General features: G+C 42.9%; 1 protein-coding gene and 1 long non-coding RNA gene across 11 annotated transcripts in view; both read left to right on the top strand.

Annotated features, from left to right (window-relative positions):
- Nucleotides 1-14,111, top strand: part of LOC144325961 (uncharacterized) — an 81,135-nt gene that overhangs the window by 54,070 nt on the left and 12,954 nt on the right. The window lies entirely within an intron of this gene.
- The window catches only part of SUPT20H (SPT20 homolog, SAGA complex component), a 34,196-nt gene that overhangs the window by 10,359 nt on the left and 9,726 nt on the right, over nucleotides 1-14,111 (top strand). For 8 of the 10 annotated variants that reach the window (XM_028712612.2, XM_028712617.2, XM_028712616.2 and 5 more), the window contains exons 10-18: nucleotides 958-1,097; nucleotides 2,452-2,608; nucleotides 2,709-2,765; nucleotides 3,535-3,606; nucleotides 6,131-6,288; nucleotides 7,675-7,707; nucleotides 9,644-9,761; nucleotides 10,571-10,679; nucleotides 13,586-13,741. In XM_028712612.2, the coding sequence (XP_028568445.2) occupies nucleotides 958-1,097; nucleotides 2,452-2,608; nucleotides 2,709-2,765; nucleotides 3,535-3,606; nucleotides 6,131-6,288; nucleotides 7,675-7,707; nucleotides 9,644-9,761; nucleotides 10,571-10,679; nucleotides 13,586-13,741 (1,000 nt within the window). The remainder of the gene's footprint in view (nucleotides 1-957; nucleotides 1,098-2,451; nucleotides 2,609-2,708; nucleotides 2,766-3,534; nucleotides 3,607-6,130; nucleotides 6,289-7,674; nucleotides 7,708-9,643; nucleotides 9,762-10,570; nucleotides 10,680-13,585; nucleotides 13,742-14,111) is intronic. The other 2 variants (XM_028712618.2, XM_028712614.2) reach the window with 1 other exon arrangement.

The following is a 14,111-nucleotide window of genomic DNA, read 5'->3' as shown; positions in this document are numbered from 1 at the left end:
TATTTTGCATGATTCTGTTTATTAATATCAATATTAGGCAGAATCCAGAACATTTCTTCTGCAAGATCTGTTTGTATTGTGGGAGTTCAAGATCCTCTTAACACATCCCGGGCCATGGGAGGGGGGCAGGAGCTGACCTTCCAGGCAGCTTTAGGGGTTGCCCATAAGGGGCTGCAGCAGGAAAGAGGAGGCTGAAAAGCCTTGTTGCCCAAGTAGAATTCCACCTGACCCCATCTGTAATTATTGTTACCCACGCTCCACCCTAAGGTCCCATTGAGATGATGGATGGCAGAAAGGGGCTTGTGTGCATGCTCTGATTTTTAAGTGATGCTCACATGTGCAGTTTCAAATTGGGAATCTTCCGAAGATTCTGTTAATAGAAATTTCGGTTTAGATTATTGAAACTTTGGCAAGAACCATAGTAGTTCTGAAGAGAGGAGAGCGATGTCAGATTTTTGGGCAATTGTGTTTGCTGGTCCCCTCTCTCAAACACAATCTTAAGTCCCTGCGATATGAAAGTATAATAATCACTTAGATTACAAGTCGAGAACAGCTGTTTCACACTGTGCATACACTCAACTATCATGTATGTTAATGCCAAAAATACTGTTCAAATATTTACAAATACTGTTTAAAATATTTGTAACGTGCAGCCAGTCCTATGCATGCTTATTTATTTTTAAAAAATATTTATCTGTTGAAATGGTTTGCCACAATAAAACATAAAACTGTACCGTAAACACCATATAAAAAGGTTAAAAACAGGCATCAATTAACCATTGTGGAAAGACGTACTTTAGTTGCAGGGTGTTCAGCAAGCGTTCAAAAGCTGGCACAGAAGTTGCCTGCTGTGTACTTGAAAATAAGTCCTATTGAGTTAAATGGGACTTACTCCCAAGTAAATGTGTATAGGATTGCAGTCTTTACTGCAGTTTTAGAACACTCTCTGTATTACAGGAAGACAAACTCCTGCTAGAAAGCCAACTGATACTGGCTACAGCAGAACCTCTGTGTCTGGATCCTTCAATTGCAGTAACTTGCACAGCGAACAGACTTCATTATAACAAGCAGAAGATGAATACTCGCCCAATGAAAAGGTATCGGAAAGTCATAATCTACTGGTCCTTGATTTATAAAGTCTGGTTGAACGGAATAGGCTGCTTTAACGGGGGGAAGTTATTTGTTGTTGAGTTTCGAAGAACATTTTAGTTGATCTTAAAAATCTGTTCAAAGACCTGGAATGTCTGTAGAAATTTCTCCCAGAACAAACACCCTTAACATTTTGTTTGGAGCAGAACACATTTGTGATGAACAGTGATCATTAAAAAAAAGAATCACTCACCAGTCCCTGGAATTGCATCATTAGATAGCTCTTTGAGTGAATGCAAGCTTTAGAGCATGGGTAGGCAACCTAAGGGACGCGGGTGGCACTGTGGGTTAAACCACAGAGCCTAGGACTTGCCGATCAGAAGGTCGGCAGTTCAAATCCCTGTGACAGGGTGAGCTCCTGTTGCTCAGTCCCTGCTCCTGCCCACCTAGCAGTTCAAAAGCATGTCAAAGTGCAAGTAGATAAATAGGTACCACTCTGGCGGGAAGGTAATCGGTGTTTCCGTGCGCTGCTCTGGTTCGCCAGAAGCGGCTTAGTCATGCTTGCCACTAATCCGGAAGCTGTACGCCGGCTCCCTCAGCCATAAAGCGAGATGAGTGGCATAACCCCAGAGACGGCACAACTGGAGCTAATGGTCAGGGGTCCCTATTACACCCCACTAAAATAAATTCAACCCCTTATTCAACCCCTCAGCTGAGAGGTTTCTTCTGTGAGGTGATGTGACCAGAGTGTAGACATGGTCTTTCTTCCTTAGTTCATTATCTGTTGTACTTTGCCTAGAGACATCTGTATGGAAGATTATTAGTAAATAATAATTATTCAGCCCAAGCTCAGCCGGTGGCCTGTTGCCATGACAGAAATTGAAACCTCATTTGCCGCTGGAAAATTGCCCATGAGAAGTGACTTCCCGTTTCCATCTCCAGGGAAGTTACACACAAAAATAGTGACTACTGTTTTAGGGCCTATATGGGCAGTCCTCTTTCCGCATACAATGTCCATTGAAAGAAATGGCAGTCTTCCATCACGTACCATAATGTCTCAGAAGCATTTCAGGCTTCAGCTCAGCAGGCTGGCAGTGCAGTCAAGCCATTGGGTTGACACTGGATTAACTAGTGAAAAGAGAAATATTGACAACTCACTGGCCATAATGTCTCTTGAGAACTGCTATCCCTTTCCTGTATATCTGGTATCGGACACACAGTAAATTAGGTACCTATCCGCACAGCGCCTTTCATGCTGGATTATCTGCTATGAAAGAGGATGCCTGGCCACTCTAGCAAGCTGGTATGAAAATTTTCCAAACTGCCTGTATTCTTTCCGTTAATATTTCCAATTTTTTACAGGTGCTTCAAGAGATACTCCAGGTCATCTCTGAATCGGCAGCAGGAGGTGTCTCACTGTACAACACCACCGCAGCTCAGGTTGTTTGATTATTTGCAGAAAAGAAAGGAAAAGAAGGGAGCCCAGCAGTATGACCTCAAAATTTCCAAAGCTGGAAATGTATGCATGTTTTTAAAAGACAGCACATTAGATAATTAGATAATCTTTACTTACTCCGATAACTATTGTTCATTTAAATATTTGATTTCCTTTTTTCCAGTGTGTGGATATGTGGAAACAGAATCCTTGCTATTTGACGGCGCCGTCTGAAGTGGATGTAAGTGCATAGATTTCTGGAACATGCCGAGATGAGTAAAATTTGTCATTCATAGGATTGTATCCAAAGCTGTCAGTCTTCTGATGGAGCTCTGGCCCAGGAGCTTGTACATACAGATCTGTACATGCCAATGTAATCTCTCTGCTTCTGAAACATCTTCTTCAAGAAGTTCTGCTTATATAAGCCGGCCTACTAGCAGAACAAGTTCAACACTACCTCTGTTTAGCATAGCAGAACAAGTTCAACACTACCTCTGTTTAGCATAGCAGAACAAGTTCAACACTACCTCTGTTTAGCATAGCTGCTGGTTGGACGTCGCTCTTTTTCATTCTCTTCTGAAAAGAAGACAGATCCCAGTCCTTAAGAATAAATTGGCTAGCTTAAGAAGAAGAACATTTAAATATGAAAACTTTTAGATTTTAAATCAGTTTAATTACACCGTTTTTGTAAGGCCTGTTAAAATAAGTGAACATGTAAGAGCCATTATTTAAAGGATGTGTTATATTTGAAGAGAGTGGGATCTGTCAAGATACGAACTGGACTGAAAACGTGAGGTTTATAATCATGCCTGTTCTGGGAATTCTTTTTCTCCCACTTGTAAGGATCATCACAACTCAATAAACCCTCATTAGGATTGTCTTGCCTTCACTCTCTGAACCCATCAGTATGATTATAATTCTTTTTTCAATTATAAGGACATTTATGCCCCTCATCCACATCTTTAATCTGCTCTCATTTTAATTTACTGATCTCTTAACTGTTTCTGAAGGTGGAAAAATACGCCAAAGTGGAAAAATCTATCAAACCTGATGACTCACAACCCAGTGTCTGGCCCGCTCATGTGAGTAATAGTAGATTGCTTGCTAACCTTTTCGATAATTAAGAGACTTCGTGTTCCAAAAGATAGGAACACAGAGAACAATCAGTACTTGAATGTGTTTAGGTGAGTAAGGGAAGGCTCTAGGAATCATTTCAAATTGTTATTAGGAAATACGGGGAAATGGGTCTTGTGACTTTTTCAGGAGTGCGGTTACATGGCATTGAGAGGTAACTGCTGTTGCTGCTGGTGATTGTGCAACTAAAACCAACATAGATCTGTAGTCTTCTCTATTCATGAGCCATGTCTCATGTTGAGCCTCAGAAGCAGCTGCCTCTGAACTAGGTGGGATTGGTAGCAGTTTAAAATGTGATATATATTTTTTAGCAAATTCAAACCATTTTGTGTACTCCATGTACCGTATTTTGCGCCCCATAGGACGCACCGCCCCATAAGACGCACCTAGTTTTTTTGGGGGGGAAATAAAGGGGGAAAAATTATTTTCCCCCCAGGCATGGGGCTGGCGCGGGGGAAGCCCGAGCTTCCCCCGACCCAAGCCCCCAGAACAGGCTGCTGCCTGCATGCCTTGCGAGCCCGGCGGGACCTCCCGCTGGGCGCGGGAGGCTTGTGGACACCTTCCCGAAGCACGGGGCGTCCTCCGGAGGGCGCCCCATGCTTCGGGATGCAGGCTGCCGCCCGCAAGTCTGGAGAGCCCGCGGGAACTCCCCCGGGCTCGCAAGGCTTGCGGATAGCTTCCTGAAGCCTGCATTCACCCCATAGGACACACACACATTTCCCTTTCATTTTTGGAGGGGGAAAAGTGCGTCCTATAGAGCGAAAAATACGGTACTTCTCATCAATTATGTGGTCAGTTGCCCTGTGTTGTTTCATTTCAGCCACCATCCCTTCTCAGTTTTTTAAAAATACAGTTTAACTCAGGGATTTGATTTGCCCCTATGGAAATGAATGAGAAACTGAAACCATTAGACTGTCCGCAGCAGTTTCTCAAAATCAGGGTGGGAAAAATAACGACTTTCCGCCCGTATCGTGAATCCTATATTTTTGTTGTTAGGTTGTTAGATCTTTCCCCCTCATTTTTGTTGTTTTTTCCTCAGTACATTATTGTGGTGATACCTAAAGTTGGTGCAGATTCGTTGAAATTGATAGACAACCTGGGTAGACAAGGATTTTTCCTTTGCCCAAATTGCTAGCCTATATTGAATGTGCCTTCTACGCACAATGAAACCCTCTCGGAGCAGAACTGCCTTTCTGCTGTTTGGGTTCAGAAACCCAGCAAGGTGGAGGAAGTTTTAAGTCTTTGCTGAATATGAAACTGATGAGATTAGAAGCATACAGGTCTCTATCTGAGCTGCAGAACAAGTTCTTCTATTCAGTCTTGGGACAGAAGCAGTAGGGTAGACTCTTACAAAAGGCATGGACATTTGTAGCTTCACTTAGCTGTGTGGTTAACTTGGGTGGCAACTTTGCAGCCGGCAAAGAATGTCACTTCAGCAATGTCTAGGCAATACGATGACCATGTACATACGCAATAGACAATCTTTATAGAATTCCTTCAAACCATAACAAGTACCATAACAAGTACAAAATGAAGTCTTTAGTTTCATAGTCTCAGTCTCTGAAAATCTTTAAATGAAGCGAGGTACCAGACTTTGTACGATGAAAGACAAGCTGTGAAGCTTTGTGTATTCAGCAAATATGATGTCCAACACTGAACAGTGATTCTGGATGTTGACTACTGCTTCGTAGAATTCTTCGTCAGCGTGGTGGGAGGATCTAGAATTGCTTCATAAACCCATCTTATTTCGAATGAATGTATGTAAATGAAAATATCAAATGCTGTGGAACAGTGCTCATGTAATAATGTGACTACAAAGTCTGATACTTCGCTTCATTTAAAGATTTCCAGAGACTTTGAGACTAAAGATTTCATTTTGTACTTGTTACGGTTTGAAGGAATTCTATAAAGATTGTCTATTGCGTGTGTACATGATCATTGCGTTGCCTAGACATTGGTGACGTTCTCTTTGCAGCACAGGGGTTTGTTTGGTTACTTATTGCTGTACCATGGCCAGAAGGATGTCACCTGGCAAGAGTTCTCTTGCAGCTCATTACCATAGTTGCTTTCCTCTGCTCCCTGAAACGGCTCAAATAGTGGCCCATTTGGAACTCATTTGGAAACAGGCCTAAAGGCACTGATACTCTGGTACAGCAATAAAACTGCTAGCATATTTGCAAAGCTAAGCAGGGACAAGTATGGTTTCACATTGGATGGGGGACCGCTTGTTGAGATTCTTGCATTGCGGGGGGGAGGGGGGGTTTGGACCAGATGACCTTTGGGTGTATCTTCCAACTCTACAATTCTGTATTCTGTTATTCTTCTTCTAGAATTAACTTGGAAGCAAAATTTAAAAATATACACCCTGCCTCTTCTCTCAAGGGCTCTCCAGCAGTTTGTCTCCTTTTAATCTGTGAATTGGAGGGATCTTTTGAAATATTCTGCTTGTATCAATATTTCTCTCTTTGACAGGAAATAAAAGATGATTATGTCTTCGAATGCGAAGTTGGCAGTCACCTTCAGAAAACAAAACTGACCATTTTTCAGTCGTTGGGAAATCCATTATACTATGGTAAAATACAAATGATTAAAAATGACGAAGACAATGAGAGCTCAACAATTCCATCACAGTAAGTGGCCTTCATCTTAAATTTTGGAGAAAAACACGTTTTTTTAATCATTTTGGACACATTTTTATGGATTATGGGGAAATGGCATTTCTTTATTTTTCTTTTTTTTTAGAAAAATAAATTTTACCTGTTACTGTTTGAGTTCTTGAAGAAATGAGGGTTAGTGCAGGAAGACGGCTAGCCAGCTCCTTCAGCATAAGAACCATACTGAGTTAGACCTTGCAGCCCAGTATTCTTTTCCAAAAGTGTTCTGACAAAAATCTCTGGTACATTCAAGCTGAGCCTCAAGGCAACAGACCTTCCCCTGTTGCTCATTCCCAGTATCTAATATTTTGAAGTACGCAGCTTCTGAATATAAAGAAGCTTCCATTTCCAGCAATGACTAATAGTTGTTTTATTTATTCCATTTATATTGCATCTGTTCTCCAAGGAGGTCAAGGCGGTGTACATGCTTCTCTGTCTCTGTCTCTCCACCCGCCGTGAAAAATGTTAGGCTGAAAGATGGTGACTTCCCCAAGGTCACTGTGAGAACTTCAGGGCTGAGTGGGAATTTGGATTAATGTGCTGTATTGAATGTAGAATGTTCCACCAGCGCAAGGATTTATTCTGTGCAGTGGAATGTTCTGCTCCTCTCCTCTCTCTGAGCTCCCCCTAATTCTGTTTTGGGGTTTGCCCAACCCTCCAGAACAGGTTTGGGGATGGTATGGGGTGTGCAGGGGGGCAAGGGGCAAAGTCCCATTGTGTTAGTGCTAGCCCAAATATCTAGTTGAATAGTATTGGTGTTTTGCAACTTTGACCTGTTGCAGGACCTTAGCCAGACCTTAGCAGAGCATACGCAGAGTTCCAGAAAGCAATCAGTTGCAGGCAGGATGGACGAAGCAGGAATAAATTCTGCTACTAGTAACTTGGTTAATTAGAGGTGTTTATTATTTACAGCAGACTCTACAAGTTACTATATACAAGAACAGATACACTGATCTTAACTAGCACTCTCTTAACAAACTCCAAGCGGCTCTCAGAACACCACACTGACCAACAGCAAACATTCCAGTCAGTAAGGTCATAAATCATTATGCCTGTGTGAGACCTTAACCAATGGAGAAGCTGTTTCCAGGCTTCCATATCTCCAGGCAGGTAACTCCTCTCTGCTCTTGGCTGTCGGCCAACTCTTAATTGACTCTGTGTGAAGCTGCACAGAATTTCACATAGGCAAAAATCCCAACAAATAGTTCCCCAAGTTTACAGTCCTAATCAACGCTCTAATTAAACTCTAAGCATTAGTCCACATTGGCTTTATAATAGTGTCCACCTCAACTGATCAGATGTATGTCAACTCTTCTTTTTGCCTTAAACAAATCTTTAATTCCTGTGTTGTGTCCCCTACAGCTTTCTTATTGGCTCAAAGACAGAGGCAGAAAGGTAAGGGGTTCATCAGTATTTTTGTGATTCATGCTTTGTGATTCAGTATTTTCCATTCATGCTTCTTAGCGCTAGAATTAACATCGGTCCATCTGACCTGCATTTTCCGAGTTTATTTCCCAACTTTGCTGTTGGAACAATTTGGGCTGGATCCATGGAAGGAGATCCCATGGAAAGGGACTGGCAGAAGCTGACTTTGGGGCCCTCTGTTGCTTACCTGCTCACTGAAAAGCCACTCGCGAGGGGAGGAAGTCCTGGGGAATGAAGCGTGCTTGGTCTGGGGGAAGGGGGAATCCCTAAATATCAGAAGGAGACCCTTAGGAAAGAAATAAGCTTTTTATTGGCCAGTCAAGGGGAGGAAAAGGTAGAAAAGTCAGCTTCCTCCAGCTCACACTTCCATGGGCATTATTCACACTTTTATACTAACAGTATATGTACATTTATTTATTTTCAAAAGGACTCCTGGTGGTACTAGGTGAAAGTCTCCAAAGCATCTTTCACTCTTCTTTGTGTCCTGTAGCTGAAATGTTTCTTACATATTACCAAAACCCTTTTGTTACTACAATTCTGGGGAGGGCGAAATTTCATCCCTCTAATAAGGCAAGGCAATTTGTCATCTAATTGTACTCCTGTAATGGAACCTGACTGCTATTTCTTTAATTATACAATGCTAACTTCGTTAGTCATTTATTGTCTCTCTTTAAATATTTCTTGTTTTGCTAAGAACTGAGTTCTCCTGCAGAATCTTATTAGGCAGCTTAGCAAGCTGTGTTTATTTTCTGTTCCATCCTCCCTTCATACTTGCACGTATACCCTTGCTCACTAGCAAGCTTTTATTCCTGAGCAGTCTGCACCCATTAGCAGTGTGCTTTGAGCGGCTATTCCCCTGCTCCCAGATCAGCTGCGTGGAAGATGCCTGCAACTAACCTCCACCTCTATGGCGAGACTTTTGCTCCTGCCGTAGTCTTCAGATTGATAGCGACCCTCCGTTTTCTTTGTCCTCTTCTTCAGAATGAATTCTGTTCCTGAGATCTATGAACTCAGTGCCATGAGGCCAGCCCTTCAAATGTTGTAGGGCTCCAACTCCTGTCAGCCTCAGCATGGGCAGTGGTCAGGGATGATGGGAGTTGTAGTCTTGCAACATCTGGAGGGCCACCATTTTCCCATCCTGGTTTTAGATCAATAGTTATCAGTAGACTACCCTCCGTGGTTAGTGCTGGTCATTTTCTGCATGGCAGCATGAGGATTTTTATTTTTTTACAGAATTTGGAAAAACTACATGCACATAATCCAAGTGCTCTTATTTTCTCTAGCCCTTAATGGTTTCAGCACGGTGTTTAGAAACAAAAGGAATCTCTGATAGCTCAGTTTGTAGAGCATCAGACCCTTAACTTCAGGGTGGTGGGTTTGAGTCCCATGTTGGGCAAAAGATTTCTGCATTGCAGGGGCTTGGACTAGATGACCCCCCATGGTCCCTTCCAACTCTATGGTTATGTGATTCTGATGGTTTTTTTTAAAAAAAAACCCTTCAGTGTTCATGGAAGAGTTTCATCCTCTACATGTTACCGTGCTCATCCATCCCCTAGTTGCCTTTATTCGTTATTCACACACCTCATTGTGCTGCTTTTTGTACTATCCCAACCCCATCTGCTTCTCAAAATAAATATTGAGTTTGGTAGAAGAGGGTGCCAAATTAGACTGTATTTGTAAAACAGGAGAATTTGAAAAAAATGAGTAAAATCTGCTCATGTCACTTTAATCATCGTTGCATCTTAGGTATGGTCTTTTACTTCAGTTCCATAATTTGTTGATTGGAAGTAATGAATAGAGAAAAGGCAAGAATATAGAACCCTCTGCATTGTTTTGGTTCTGGAGACGCCTTCACCTGGTACTTATGTGATCTCATGAATGACATCTGCTTAATGTTACGTTACAGAGTAGTCAATCAGTACCAGGAGCTAGTTCAAAATGAAGCTAAATGCCCAGTGAAAATGCTTCACAACTCCTGTGGATCTGTCCATCTAAGCCAGCTCTCTCCTGGGAAGGAAATGGAAGTAAGTTATTAATGAATGAATTAAATGACACCTTTGTAACTCTTTAAAAAATGCAGTGATTCCATAGGATTCTGTTTAATCTCAAGTTTACACAACAGGGACAATCATCCCCCCCCCCCCCAGGACTTTTTAACTGCTTGGCTTTTGGCCCATCTACTTTCTTCTATCTTAAGACTCTGCTTTTCCCGATATTCATGAATGAAAGCCACAAGGATAGGGCTAAATCTGTCCACTGGTGAAATATTGGCCCCTTTTAATTACATCTTCAAGTACAACCCCAGTAATTTGTGTGATAGAACCAAATCAGCCCCAGCCAGCATAGCCCAACGCCGCGTTCTGTTTCCTGAGCAGTCTGAAACATTTTCAGAATGTTGGGAGAGTCGGATGGAATGCCGGGAACTAGTCTTAAAATAGAGGTACAGTGGTACCTCGGGTTAAGTACTTAATTCGTTCCGGAGGTCCGTTCTTAACCTGAAACTGTTCTTAACCTGAAGCACCACTTTAGCTAATGGGGCCTCCTGCTGCTCCCGCGCTGCCGGAGCACAATTTCTGTTCTCATCCTGAAGCAAAGTTCTTAACCCAAGGTACTATTTCTGGGTTAGCGGAGTCTGTAACCTGAAGCGTCTGTAACCCGAGGTACCACTGTACCAGTGAATTAGGGACGGATGTTTTGCAGAATCAAAAATTAGGAACTCGGGTGTTCGTTCTCCTGTCAAATTGAGAAAGGGAAGAACGAAAAAGGATGAAAGCTGGAAGAAAAGGTTGACATCTAGTAAGAAGGGTTGTTGTTTTTTTTGTTTTGCTTCTAGCAACCTGAGAGTGTGTCAGGCTATATTCAGTCTTCAGTGCTGGGGAAAGGTGTGAAACATCGACCACCTCCCATCAAACTACCTTCAAGTTCAGGAAGTAGCTCATCAGGTAATTGTCGTTGTTTTTATTTAAAAAAAAATAGGGTAAGAGAGCAGAAAACATCACATCTGGCAACCAATGTTCCCCTTTGCTTTCAGATAGTACATGGGTAGATAAGTCTAAAAAGCCCAGGACACAATTTTTCACGGCTCTCTAGCGGCTATGGTGACTCATTTGCCAGAAGCAATATGTTTAGTGTTAACTCTGGAGGCGTATACTCAATTCTGACCAAACTAAGCCTCCTGATGTAAATTTTGCTCAAGGAGACTTAGTTTGATCAGAATCGAATATACTCTTCCACAGTTAACTCTAAATATATTACTTCTGGTAAGTGAGCCACCATAACCGGTAGAGAGCTGTGAAAGTTTGTGTCCTGGGCTTTTTCGACTTATCTCCCCATGTACTATCTGAAACCAAAATGGCGCATTGGTTGCCAGATGTGAAATATATTTGCATTAGCTTCAGCTTTCCCTTTGTTTCTCCTTTGTTTCAATTACTGCATATCTTTGAGAGAGTAAACCTGGCTGTGCTTTGCTTTTTTTGTTTTTGTTTCTCAGTGTCCAAATACATTTATAAATTTGTCTTCCTCATCCTTTTACTTGCTGTTGCGATACAGTAGCAACGGCCAACCTCGTCAGCTTTTATTAAGGTACCTGCCTGGCTAAATCTGCTCAAGGAACAAAGTCCCCTTGACTTAAACCGCTGTCATGGCAGCAGTTTGGATTGGGAAGAGTCTGCCCTCTGAATAGACTGGCAGGTACCCCTTCCACTGGGAAATGAGGTGTAGTCAGGCTTTGGGAAAACGGCTTCCTCCCTCCCTTTGGCTGTGGATAAGCAGAACAAAGCAAGATTAGTCTCTTACCATTTAAAGAGATTTTAACAATCACAGCTCCAGAACAAAGAATCCATCTCAGAGAAAAGGTGCTCCCAGTTAAGGTGTCCACCCACTTCTCCCCTAGTCACTTGCGTCTTGCAACCTGTTCTCGCAACCACCATGCTTTTTATGCAGCCACCTCATCTGCTGTACGTGACCTTGGACTGATAGGCTGGACACTTTCTAGCGAGAGAGAGAGAGAGTCTGTTAGCTCTCTCCCAGTTCTTCTTCACTTTGCTGTTCATCTGCCCCCAATTCTTCCCAACTTTCCCAACTTTTCAGAACTATGTCCCTCTGCAAATCACTGTTCCAAAGCTCCACTGCTCCTGGGCAGCTTCAGGATCCTGTGCAGGGGGAGAGGGAAGCTCCAACCATTCCTCATCAGAGCTGTACTCCTCAGCCTGGTCTCTGACAGGTGTCATCCTATAGCAGGCTTCCTCTACCTCGGCCCTGCAGCTGTTTTCGGCCTACAACTCCCATGATCCCTAGCTAGCAGGACCAGTGGTCAGGGATGATGGGAATTGTAGTCTCAAAACATCTGGAGGGCCGAGGTTGAGGAAGCCTGTCCTAGAGGGTCTTTCATTTTTTATTTTTTAACTAACAACCAAAACACAAACAGTGAAAACAAACAGTAAGAACCCCCAGGCGGCTGATACATTGGGTATACATAATCAATAATAACATATTCAAATCAACCATATGTACAATTCTATATACTGTATTTTTTGCTCTATAAAACTCACCTTTTCCCTTCTAAAAAGTAAGGGGAAATGTGTGTGCGTCTTATGGGGCGAATGCAGGCTGCGCAGCTATCCCTGAAGCCAGAACAGCAAGAGGGATTGCTGCTTTCACTGTGCAGCGATCCCTCTTGCTGTTCTGGCTTCTGAGATTCAGAATATTTTTTTTCTTGTTTTCCTCCTTCAAAAACTAGGTGCGTCTTGTGGTCTGGTGTGTCTTATAGAGCGAAAAATACGGTACCTTAACAGTCCTCCCTCCACAATGTTTATTTAACTTTTAACATTTTAATTGCCCCAAATTGTTCAAACCTGCCCAAATAATTCAATATTTTCTCAAACCAATCCTCCTCGTTCTCACTGACATTAAACCCTTTCATTTTATGTATTTTCACAGTTATATATTCTAAGTTTATAATATTTTTCAATTTTTCCCTCCATTGGTTCACCCCTAGCTCTTCAGCATTTTCCCAATTACTCGTTATAACCTGTCTGGCTGCAATTACCATCAGTTTTATAGAGGGTCCCTCATGCTTCAAAATTTGGCACAGGAAGGGGGTGAAGATATTTACATACCTGCAATATGTAGATTCAGGTTACCTTTTGCTGCAGGTAGCAATGGCAGATGTTGCTGTGCACTTCTTATTTTGCACACCTAAAGCGCACACTTTAGAGAACAAAGTATCGTATTTTTTGCTCAATAAGACACACTTTTTCCCTCCTAAAAAGTAAGGGAAAATGTGTGTGCATCTTATGGAGTGAATGCAGGGGGGAGGATAGGCAGGAAAAGCCCCCAAGAGCCGCACACAAGCTCTGCGCGACTCTTGTGGGCTTTTCCCCAGAAGGGAGAACGGACTGACGCAGCCAATCAGTCCCTTCTCCCTCCTCGTAGAAAAGCCTGCAGGAGCCGTGCGCTCCTTAAAGGGTGCGCGGCTCCTGTGGGCTTTTGCGGGAGGTGGGGGAATTGCCATTCCCAGCCGGAGAGGCTGCATGCGGCTATGGCACAAGCCAAGACAGCAAGTGGGATAGATCCCACTCACTGTCTTGGCTTCTTTGCTCTTTGGGGCTGGGGGGGGGGGGAACACCTGGGCTTCCCCCAGCAGCCCCGAGAAGCTCTGGGAGAAGTGGACAGGCTGCTCTTTGGGGCTGGGGGGGGGGAACATATTTTTTTTAAAAAAGCCTTGATTTCCCCCTCTAAAAACTAGGTGCACCTTATGGCCCGGTGCGCCTTATGGAGCGAAAAATAGGGTAACTCTTTTCTGGTGTTGGTTCACAGAACATAACATGGATTATTTGTGCTTTTTCAGGTAATATTTTTAGTTCACAGCAGTCAAGTGGCCACCTAAAATCCCCAACTCCTCCTCCTCCCAAGCCTCCCAGTGTGTCTCGGAAGCAGTCTCTGGATCTGAATCAACTGAGCATGCTTTCTCCAACCGCCATGTCTCCTGCAAGCTCGTCACAAAGTGAGTCCCGCCCTAAATTGTCCATTAAGTCTTCCTAGGCTTCTCGTGCTATAAACTTCCTAACCAGCTGATTGGAGAATCTAAATGTCCATTGTACCCTAGATTGTGTATAAAGTTTGCATCACTTAAGGCAGGCTGTATGTACTGTATGTACTTTGTTTGCTGTAACTGTACTCGTTTCTCTGTATAAATATATGTATGCACCGTTTGTGTATACGTTCTATTCCGTTTTATGCAAGAAGCACTGGTCCCTCGCTTTGACACAGCCTGGTAATTAATGTGACTGTAGAAGCTCCCAAAGTGCAGCCCTTTCTGCTAGTGTATAAACAGTAGCTCGTTTAATGCCTCCTTAAATTTGCATTTTTTTTTA

This window comes from Podarcis muralis, chromosome 17 (assembly GCF_964188315.1).
Source record: "Podarcis muralis chromosome 17, rPodMur119.hap1.1, whole genome shotgun sequence".
NCBI lineage: Eukaryota > Metazoa > Chordata > Lepidosauria > Squamata > Lacertidae > Podarcis > Podarcis muralis.
The sequence above is the reverse complement of the archived record's forward strand: the minus strand, read 5'-3'. Positions and strand labels throughout refer to the sequence as shown.